Genomic DNA, 11519 nt, shown 5'->3' with positions numbered 1-11519 from the left:
ATTCAATATTTTATTCAATATTAAATTTCGGTGAAATATTAAATTAATATTAAAAAAACAGATTTTTTGGGTCAAATTTCGGAAAAACCGAAATTTCGGCGTCGGTCTCCATCGGATTTTCGGATTTCGGTCGAAATTTGAAACCATGATTTCACACAGGTGAATCTTGCTCGCGAGAGTGGGCCTAGCCATCCTGTTATTTTTACAAGTCGGTAAATTTCTAACAAATTTCAACTACCCAACACAGAACAACTAACCAATGAAAAAAAACGGTAACTTATATATAGAGAGGGGTGTAAGGTGTATTTTGCATGAAGTTGCAGAACATATATGACGATTTAACAGGGAGAAGAGAGATAAATTTACCCTATAAATGAATAGAGGGTTACAGACTTTTCTGATTACAGAGAATAAGGCCTCTCTCTGTTTTTTTTTTTTAAATCTCTGAATACGACCTCTTCCCTGTCTTCTTCCCCTTCTGGTGGGCCAATCAAACTTCATAATTCTCTCTAAGTTTTCTACAATCGTTCGCAGAAACCCAACCATGTCCTCATCAGTCCTCAAAAACCCTAATTGCTTTTACTTCCTCTTCATTCTCTTGAGAATCCACTGTTTCTGAGGTGGGTTTTTCTGGGTCTGTCCAAAATGACAAAAAGATCTCTGAATGAGAGAGAAAGAGATGAAGAAGAAGATGATGGGAAGAAGAGGGTTTTTGTTGGGGATTGTAGAGAGAGAAAGGGGGTCTTGAACTCGAATAAGGGTAGTAGTCCAAAGGAGTATACTCTGTGTTGTCAAGCTGATGATTGTGAATCGAAATTGGGAGCGGAAAAGAGGTACCACCAACGGCACAAGGTGTGCGAGCATCATGCCAAGGCGGCCGCGGTTTTGGTGGGCGGTGTAGAGCAGAGGTATTGTCAGCAGTGTAGTAGGTATGATCAATTTTATTGTGTTTTTTTGAAGATACAGTTAGGGCTCTTATATTTTATATTTCAGGTAGATGGCATCTTTTTATCTAAAATATTTGAGCATATTAAGTATTCGAAAATAAGTATCACCTGATTTTTCTAGCAATCTCACCACCCCTTAAATTTCATTTCTTTTTTAGTATCTAATAGAGAGAGAAGAGAGATGAGTGGTCTTACACTCTTTGTCATTTGAAAGATGCCACATGTTAGGGGCAGCGCCCTGGAAGGAATATTTAATTTTCGGATTCCCTCTAAAGTGTATTTTGGTTAATTTCTTCCTGTAGTGACATTGATAGTAAGCCACATGTTAGGGTTACGGTTTTGAGTTTTTCTTTTTGTTTCTTGGCCAAGAAGAAGAGAGTTTGTAACTCTAGATCGAAATAGTGAAAATCTTCCCCCGTGGATCCTATGTTTCTTGTGTGAGTGCATTCTTGCATCGTTACTTGATATTTTTTGTTGTAGATCGTTTTCGATTCATATTTGAGAAGGTATTTCTCGGTTTTTCTAAAAACCGATTCATCTTGTGGTTTGCGTCTACCCTTAATTTTCTGTTAATTTGTGCACGATTGGATCGGATTTGCCCGACAGATTTTCTCAACAAGTGTTATCAGAGCTGGGGTGTGGTAACCCCGGTGTACCTCTGAGGGTAGAAAATCCCTCGGGGAAGATCTTAATAACCCCGGTGTACCTTCGAGGATGGTGAAATTCCCCTGGAGAAGATCTCGTAGCTCCCATGTTGCCGCCACATGGAGGGGCGGGATTATCCACGTTGCTGCTACGTGGAGGGGGAGCTTGTTGGGGGTTCCACACAAAAGCAAAGATCCCACATCGGAAAAGTGAGTGGATGTGAATGGGCTTATAAGGACTTGGGCACACTCCCCTTAATGGCTAGCTTTTAGGGGTGAGTTCTACCGGGTCTCAATATTATGTGTCTTCATTGCCAATTCTGAAACCTTTGATCATACCCGTAGATATTCCTTTATCTATCAACCGACTAAAAGTCTCAGCAACAATAACAAAAAGGAATGGAGATAAGGGGTCTCCTTGCTCAAACCCCTGGATGACTTAAAGAAGCCTTTCGGAACTCCATTAATTAGGACCGAAAACCAAGCAAACAAGATGCATCTTCTTATCCATGATCACCACCTTTCCTTAAACCCCATTCTGCCCAGAAGATAATCCAAGCACTTCCATTCCACTCTATCCAAACATTTCCTTTCGGAGCTCTATTATGACCATATCAGTAGTGGTTTTTTGTCTTTAGGTTAAGTGAAGGGGAATTTAGTCCATTTACATTGTACGGGCCTATTAAAAGTCCATTTTCCCACCAATTGGGAATTAGCTCTCATTTGATTTTGAATATTGGATCTTAGATTTAGATCTAGGCTTGGTGTGTTGGAGGGAAACCTCTTGCAAAGAGGATTTTCAATAGAATTTTCATCCAAGGAAGAGAAGCCATTGATCTTGTGATTAAAGACCATCTTATTACTTTTTTTTTGGAAGATGGTCATCTTCTTATTGATTCTTGAGTTGCAAGGAAGTCATCTTTCATCCTTGATTTTTTTGGCATTGCCTTGCCAAAATGCCTTTCATTTCAATGGATCAATGTTGACCAAAGGAGCTGATCCATTGAAGAATAGCAAGCTGCTGATACAAGCTTCAATCGGAAAATGAACCTTCTCAGTGAGTTTCTTCTGCTGAGATCTCATTCTCTGAAGCTTAATTAACCCGTATCTGAACTCTCAAAGAAGTCATTTAGAGGATCTTGAAACGAGTGGATCTGCTCAGAGAGTTTTTGTCTGCTACAACTCTCCTAATCTTCCTGGAATGAGTTTGAAATTTGTAAGTTTTTGTATTGATTTTACTCTCAATTTCGACTACTGCAAGGGCACTGTCTGTTTGTCATTGGTATTTACAAATGGTGGAAGATCTCTGACTATCCGATTGAATTTGCAAGGAATTCTTTAATATTGAGTAGTTAGAGTGACGAATGAGAAATGTCTTCTAGTCCTGGAATTTTAATTCCTTTCCAGAACTAGAATGTCACCTTCTCATATTACAAAGCTGCAGGGAAAGAGAGCTGTTTTCCAGAACTTCGGAACGAGTTCCTGGTCTGAGCATAACTAGTGCTCGATTGGTGGTCCTGCTATGAATGTGTGCCTGTGGAAGAAAAAAATTCATTTCAAAGGATTTGGTTAAAATTCTACAAAACAATACAGAAACTTTAAATAGGAGTCCCTTTTAAGTTGTCTTCTCTTGGTTAGTGGTTACAACGTTCTCTAAACTGTTTTGAAGGCCAGAAGAAAACACAGAAACTTCATATGGTGAAGCACTTTCACACGAGTCCCACATCACAATTGGGCAGCTCATGCTTAGCTCACTTTCAAGGAACATAAGCCAGTTATAATTGCATTTGCTTTTAGACTTTAATTATTGTTTTTATGGACATTGACTGTTGTGGAATTGAATCCTTCAATTAGAGATGGTATGTGAGGCATAGGATGGGACCTCAAATAATTGAAGGTGATTCCTCCAATGTCTTGGCAGCAGTATGGTCATTTTCCGTGCTTACCTTGTTGGATATCATATTGTAGTCAGTTTGGGGACATCTTGTCCCCATTGATGTACCTCTTTCGCATTTGGAATAAAAACCTGTTATCTTTCAAAAAATTAGAGTGCAGTCAAAACTTGACTAGTATCTAGTGCAAGGGACACAGGAATAGTAAATGCACATTTGTGACCATTTTTCGTGGGGGTAAAGAGTGGCAAACAGCCTTCTTATAGTTCCTTAGTCTTCCATTGGACATCCCTTTGGAATCAACCACCTACCATGCAAAAAACATACTGCATCAAGTGGTATCAGAGCATCCCTCTGACACTTGCCCTGCATCAAAATGCTACCTAGACAGAGACATTTGTTTTTTATATGGTTTTAAAAAATGGACATTTTGGCAATATATCTCACCGACACCGGGTCCATTTAACTTCTTTATTATTTTGGCTGTGTTTGCATGCTCTGAATTTTGCAATAAAACCATGGGGCAATCAACAGGTCGCAACACATACATGCAAAGATGCACCCAGATATAGTGATGCATAAACTGATAGAAAGGCATGCAAATGTGTACACATACCATGACTAGAATAATCAAAATAATCCAAAGTAGTTCTGTAACTTCTGTTTATACGCCATATTTTGATTCCGCCAATTGGATAAAATCAGGTTTAATATGTTGCAACGAAAAAAGAGGAGAGAAAAAAAAATTCAAGTTGTTTCTCAGCAGTAACCATCTCCTGGGTGAGGACCATTTCCTGCTTCAGGTTTGTCTTAGCATACGATCTTTGGAATGGTTGGCGGGGGAAGTTTGCTCAAGTGGTGAGCAGAGGGAGTCCTTTGTTTTTTTTTCTTCTTCTGAAAATTAAGCAAAGGGAGTCCATCTCTCAACCATGGGAACCTCCTGGCCCCGACTAGTGAAAGCTAAACTTTGATGGGTCTAGCTTGGGGAATTCCAATCCAGCTGGAGTAGGCGGCGTCCTTAAAGACGAAAGCGGAGCGACAAGATGGGCCTATTTGGATTCCATCGGCATAACAGGCTCCAATGTGGCAGAGGTCAGAGCGGTCCTCTAAGGCATCCGAATCATCGATCCCAAGCTTCTAGATAGTGTGACAGTGGAAGATGACTCCCTCAACAAGATCAGATAGTTGAAGGGAAGCCTTCCTCCACCTTGGAGATTGGCTCATTGGATGGATGAGATTCTGGAGAGTGGAGGGTTCTTACATTTCCTTTCACCATGTAAGGCGATCGGCTAATTCAGATGTCGATAGGCTAGCTAGGGCAGGGGTTAACAGGGAAGGGGTTGACAGGGATCAATTAGAGACTTTTGATTTTCTTCCCCCATGAAAGGCTCACTGTTGTTTTTTTTTCTTTTCTATTGTTCCTTTTCTTCTTGTATTGACCATGTCGGTCATGGGGTTTCCCCCTGCTTTTTCTTTTTCTTAATTAAAATTTTAACCATTAAAAAAACCAAGTTGTGCGAGAATAATAGGGAATAGATACAAAATCAATAAAAAGAAAATGAAAAAGAAGAGGTGGGTGGAAAAAATTATTATAGACTATCGACAACAGTGTTGAACCCATAATTATAGATGGAATCTTACTTCGAACCAATACCAATCGTTGCAGGAAAAGGAGCAAGAGAGCTATCATGTAGGATCATTGAATATCCATCTAATTCTTTCTTGATCTATCCTTATGCCTGTCTGTTATCTATCAAGTTTTTTTCCAAATGATTTGCCTCTCAAGTTTACTCGCAAAATCAGTTTTCTCATAACAACATGGTTTGAATCTATGATGCAGATTTCATGAACTATCGCAGTTTGATGATACCAAAAGGAGTTGCCGTAAACGGTTGGCAGATCACAATGAACGCAGGAGGAAGATCTCGGCTGAACCACAGTTAGATGACGCTGAACTGATACCAGCTGTTTTAAAGCCGAAAGTGTCGTGGAGACCCAAATCTCACCTCGAAGGGAAGAAAAAGACCCTAGTGATAAAAATAGCGCTCCCAAAGAACCCAAAATTCAAGCATTTTCAGATCAAGTGATTCTTGTTCTTCCTTCCTATATCATTCGCATGATCTATACCTTAATCTCGGCATAAACTGTATATCATTAGCGATCACCAGAGTCAAATTTATGCATATCATGGTTAGAAATCCTTCTCTACATCTTAATCATAAGCATTCGTGTTTTTACATGTTCCATCATGCTTAATCAAAACTTGTGGAAATCACTAGGAAATTCATATGGGTTAGTATCATAATCTTGAATATTTTTGTAATGGGATGAAAGAATTTCTTTTCCTTCAGTTTGATGGAATCCAACAAAAATATTGTAATGAAGTTGGGAGGGTGGTCCCTTCATATGTCAAGATCCCCAACACTACGAATGGGCATATAACTTGCTTATTCAATGGCAAGCTTGCCTGCAACATTGTTTGAACATCGGTAGTTATAGAAGGCCTTCCACTTATTGAAACTACAGGGACAATGAAGTTTTTTTTTTTTTTTTTCTTTGTTTCTTTTTAAAAGAATGCTATTAGTGAATGAGGAGCCAGGAGCAACGACAGAGATGGTGAAGTGCAACATCAAGCAAAAGCTAAAGATGCAAAAGACACCTCAAGGGGGAGGTGAACAAATGCCTCATAGTCCAGTATCTCAAACACCCGAGCGAGCGAACTGATCTCCTTCTATATTAGCAGATCAAAGGACATGCACAAAGGATGTCACATGCCCCTCATCCATATCCAAATTCTCCACCAAAGCATCAGCAAATATCCAGAGATATCCCAACCCAACATTCACCCAACAAATGAAATTGAGCTAATCTCCTTCCGCCGTAAAGGCGTAGAGAGAGGAGAGGTCCAAAAGCCATATCCCTCTCAAGAGAGAGGGGACTTCCACCTCATTCAAATCCATATCACACCAAATGGGCCCGAGTAGAGCCCAAATTGATGCTACTCTATTCATTCTACAACAAGCCACCAAATCACCTAAACTGGACCCATCAAAGTTCAACTTATATAAATCAGGGCTAGAGCCAACTATCTAGGTTGGGGACGCTCGGACCGGAGCTTAGGTGAATGGCATCCCATGAGAAATGGATAGAAGACTCCGAGTAGTCTCTAAGCTCATGGAGGATCATTGCCCATCTCACCACATAAGATAGTACCTGTTGCTGAATGCTGCACAGCCCCATGCTAGACCCCTCTGGACCCCTTAAATGTCTTCCTATTTCTTTCCTTCCAAACCAGCTATAAAACCGCCACGAAATAAAGGCACCATAATAGCCTACTCCTAATAGGTCAAGGCGTAAGAACGCAAGCCTCCACCATATCAGCAATATGATTTTGGGAAATCTAAGTCAAGGACAAAGCACTAAATATCCCTGATGAAACTGCAATGAATGAAAAAGAGAGTTCATTATCTTCCTTGCAGCATAGGACATGTTACACCCCACTTACGCTAATATTTTTTACGATTTTGTGAGAATTTTATCATGTAGTCGCCTTCTATCATGATGTTCTCCTCTTAAACCTCCCTTGCTACTGGGATTCCTTGACACAAAGCATTGATCTCTCCTAAATTATTAGTATTTTCTCTCAAGTAGCAAGGCAGCAATGAAATTGCCTATAATGTGAGCATTTTCAGGCAAGATATCTCTTTAGAGTTTAGACAACACTCACATGCACTAAAATATAGGCCATGTTTAGCTTCTATGAAAAATTTTCCATGAAACTGTAGCATATCAATTGATGAAGAAGGACCAGGAAGCGTAGGAGGAGTAGAGACTAGATGGGGCATGAATGAGAAGAGGTTGAGAAAAGGCTGAGAAACAAGGAAAAGAAAAACTCTAATAAAAAAACAATTTATATTTTCCCCGTCTTTAAGCCACTTCTTAAGCTCTCCATGGCCATGCGATCTCGAGTCTCCATCTATCACCCTCGCTAGCCCTCTCTCACCACCCTATCTTCTTATCCTTTCTCTTTTAATATAATCATTTATCATTCAAAAATAAAAATAAAAATAAAAAATAAACATTCATCCCATGTTCTTAATGGCATATGTGAGACCATGTACAGCAAGCCCATGCGCTTGGGAGGAAATTACACAAATGTTTTATCAAAGTGTGGAAGCATTGGAAGGAAAGGTAGAGCGAAACTCAGATGAAATCTATTAAAGGATTAGTTAACTGCACTACACTCATTTGTCAAAAGAGATGGGGCTTCAGAGGTCTAAGATATTCAAAAACCCCATCACAAGAAGATATGGAAGTCTGTTTGATGGTAACTACCGCCTTGCAGGTGGCGGAGCACCCCTACCAGGAGGAGCAACCCCACGACCAGCAGCCTGGGCCTGCACACAGAAAGCAAACCAACGATCATTTTGAAATTTTACAGCATGTTTTCATGGAAGATCATCATATTCTAATATAGTTTGAAACATCAGATGATACATAGCATACTAACAGGTCACTGATGTTCAACAGATACCCTTTTTTTTTTTTGTCTTTTCATTTCCAAGATTCCCAATTGGCCAATTTCCCGGCCGATTATGCAAATACTAGATCTACTAACTCATGCAATTCCAGACTATGAACAAGAACCAAAGGCCAGATAACTAATAAATACTTCTAAAGAGCCTTGATGGACTAGGATATGCATTTCACACCCCAAAGGAACATTTATCTATAAATGTTAATTGAGATTATAACAGCTCAAAGAGCAAAGCTCTTTTTTGTTCTTTGCCACGATTTCGGAAATAAATATAACTGCCAATGAAGATACATAAAATAAAATAAAATAAGAAATCATTAGTCACAGAGCTTGAATCCTCACTTCATGAAACAATAAGAGAGACATGATGTTGGAGGAAAGTCACAAAGCAGAAGCAGCGTACAAAACTTCTAGCAAAGGTTCATTAAGAGCCAAATCCAACTTGAAAGAAGAGTTTTCCGAGAAACAATTCATGATATATTTAACACGGAAAATAACTGTACGGCATGACAAGATTTACTAAAACAATACTCGCTATGCCATTGTAAAATGGATAAAAAATGGAGAACAGAACTCACCCTGGCCCGCATTGCAACGGCACGACCACGGCCAACTCCAAGAGCTGAGCCCTTACCCTTCAAGAAGCCAATAGACAAGAAAAATCAGAAATGAGGCTTAAGATTCATGTAATAGATAAGTAAATACAAGCATAACATACCCTGATTCTTGCATCGAGGCGCTTGAACATTGGAGCGTTTTTCAGCATATCAGGTATGACCATAAACCTAGTGTGAGTAACATCGATATCAGGTCTTTATGGCAGTTAATCACCAGTACTCTCATCACTCGTAATTTTTCTTGGATAGAATAAATCAGTGTTTAAAAATGCGGTTTTGACGCGGAACGCGGCCAAGAAAAATCCTTGTTGACTCGGCGCGGACGCGGCCAAGAACGCGGTTAACACGGTTGACAAGGTCATAACTCGGGAGAGTCAAAGGAGTTTATTGACTCTGTAAGGCAAAACGCGGAACGCGGATGTGGTGAAACGCGGAATGCGGCAGAGGTAAAAAGGAGTCGACTCGGGCGAGTTCCTTGCCGAGTCAAGGAGTTTTTAAACACTGGAATAAATGATGAACTTACCTAACTTTGCTACCTCGGATGAAGACATGCTCAAGCTGTGAAACCTTTCCATCCTGTAATATAAAAGACAACAATATCAATACAGTTCAGAACTCTTGATCGCGTTTGGTCTGAAGAAAAGGATGTGACACCTTGCCAGAAATACAGCACAATGCATGGAATCACAAGGGATAGGTTCTTGATATGGAGATGTATAATCATATATATCAAGTTGTAACCAGCAACAATAAGTGTGAATTAAACATTTCGATACAAAACCCTTAAGCTTCAGGCAAGTGGTTGTAATCATCAACCAAAGACACGATAGTAAAAATCTAACAAGTGGAAAAGACAAACAAGATACATGTTCTATATTTACATTCAATTATCAGAATCAGATAGTAAAGATGATAGATCTGATCCTACTGTGAAATTACTCCTACGATCCATATGATATCCTTTCCTAATGGAAAACCTGACCCAGTAAATCTAAATCAACAAACTATTTTATATTTTTTTCAAAAAAAGAGTAGTTCTACAATGTGAAAATAAAATAAAATTACTAAGGCACAGATTATCCAACAAAATCAAATCCTTATGAACACAATCACATGGTAATGACCATCTAACATGAGTCCCAATACTTTGAATGGCCTAAATAAACGATTGTGTGTTGTCATTCGCCGTGAAAATGCTCCAAGGACAAAATGATGCATCCAAATGAATACAGTATACAAAAAACAGGTCTAATGAATTTAACCAATAAATGCAGAAGGATACGTAGTTTGCAGCTACAGGTTTTGGGTCTAGCAGGGCCTTGTAACCAAGCATTCATGTCATTGGATTCGTTAGAAAATACAGTGAATCAAATGATACCCAGATGAATTAAATGACGGAAAAAAGATACGGGGAACATACTGCTAGAATATGTGAGATCCAACTGTTGGATCGGGTGTAGATCTCACCATTGGATCATCTTGGTGGTAGATTAAGCAACCAAATTAGATTAGCAATCATGTTAGATTAGGATGTTCTATTCTTATTTCTTTCTATATTTATCACCTATTAATACTATGTTTATCCCTTTGATTGTTTTATATAAAACTTACTAGGACTGATTGTTATTGAATTCAAGATTAGTGAAATCATCCTAAATTTATCACATACATTAGATTACCATCATCTCAGTTTACTGATTTTTTCTTTTTTACATTATTTTAATGGCATGATCATCATCTCAGTTTTCTATTTAGGTTAGGGTTCCCATGCGAATTTCTGAAGCAGTGCATAGACTCTTTTGAAAATTCAAACTGACTGTCATCGAAGGACGATGAATGAGAGAAGTAAAAAGAGAGGGCAAAAAGCTCCCACCAGATCAATTTCTCTTTAGGTCTCTAGATTCGGTTATGCACTTATAGTATAGAAACTTAGGGTTTACAAGCTACGATTTCAAGCAAACAATCTACACTTAGAATCTTGGTTCTTCTAGGGTTTTAGAGATGTCTCTCCATTCGGTCAGGCACTTATAGTACTGACTTTTAGGGTTTACAAGCTACGATTTCAAAACAAACAATCTGCACTTAGAGTCTTGGTCTCTTCAAGGGTTTTAGAGATCTCTAGGTTAGTTACGGAAACTTACGGTTTACAAGCTACGATTTCAAACAAACCATCCACACTTAGAGTCTTGGTTTCTTCTAGGGTTTACAAGCTACGATTTCAAATAAACAATCTACGCTTTATAGATTCTTGGGGTTGTTCTAGGGTTTTGGAGATAAGTCTAAGAGAGGAAATAGAATGATGAAAGTTATATACCTTAGCAGTGTAAGTAATGGATTCAAGTTGGCAATTCCAGTTATCTTCACATTCGATCATGTTCCCTCTGTAAAGCTCTCCACTCTTCAGCTCCACTGTTACAATATGCCCTGCTGCTTCGTGAAGAAGCTTCACTGGTATTCCCAAGCTCCTACTCATGGCGCTCTCTCTCTCTCTCTCTCTCTTGATTTTTCTCTTCTTCTCGTCTTAAAACCCTAAAATTTCTATGTGTTGGGAGGAGCGGGAATGGTGTTAAGTAAAGATTTGGGTGGTGTTATCAGAACAGGGGTATGAAATAATGGGAAATGTTATCAGCACTACTGTATTTTGATGAGGGCACTCCTCACTTTATTAAAAGTACGGTATGGCCAGCACGTAGGATGATCCAACCGTCCATCAGATGGACCACAGCCTAAATAGGTTGTGCCCCAAAAATCATTCAGATCGGAGATCCTAACCCTCTGATCTATAAAAGGTTAGGATAAACTCTCTAACATTCAGATCGGAGATCCTAACCCTCTGATCTATAAAAGGTTAGGATCAACTCTCTAACATTCAGATTGGAGGG

The 11519-nt window shown here is 39.1% G+C and overlaps 2 protein-coding genes across 2 annotated transcripts; one reads left to right on the top strand and one right to left on the bottom strand.

The window, feature by feature from the left end:
• The first annotated feature begins 325 nt into the window (after positions 1 to 325).
• LOC143864240 (squamosa promoter-binding protein 1-like) lies at positions 326 to 5890 on the top strand. The gene is made up of 2 exons (XM_077375139.1): positions 326 to 908; positions 5324 to 5890. The coding sequence occupies exons 1-2, from the start codon at positions 646 to 648 to the stop codon at positions 5568 to 5570; spliced, it is 510 nt and encodes a 169-aa protein (XP_077231254.1). The 5' UTR covers positions 326 to 645; the 3' UTR covers positions 5571 to 5890.
• A 1641-nt stretch (positions 5891 to 7531) lies between these two features.
• LOC143864268 (small nuclear ribonucleoprotein SmD3b-like) lies at positions 7532 to 11206 on the bottom strand. Its single transcript, XM_077375181.1, has 5 exons — positions 10952 to 11206; positions 9161 to 9213; positions 8739 to 8805; positions 8599 to 8655; positions 7532 to 7880 (listed from the first exon to the last, which is right to left on the bottom strand). Exons 1-5 carry the CDS (start codon positions 11108 to 11110, stop codon positions 7815 to 7817), a joined length of 402 nt encoding a protein of 133 aa, XP_077231296.1. The 5' UTR covers positions 11111 to 11206; the 3' UTR covers positions 7532 to 7814.
• Between the last annotated feature and the right edge of the window lie 313 nt (positions 11207 to 11519).

The sequence above is a fragment of the Tasmannia lanceolata genome, unplaced genomic scaffold, assembly GCF_043159265.1.
Source record: "Tasmannia lanceolata isolate RefF3 unplaced genomic scaffold, GAP_Taslan_0.1 ptg000048l, whole genome shotgun sequence".
NCBI classification, from domain to species: Eukaryota; Viridiplantae; Streptophyta; class Magnoliopsida; order Canellales; family Winteraceae; genus Tasmannia; species Tasmannia lanceolata.
This window is presented reverse-complemented; position numbering and strand designations above follow the sequence as displayed.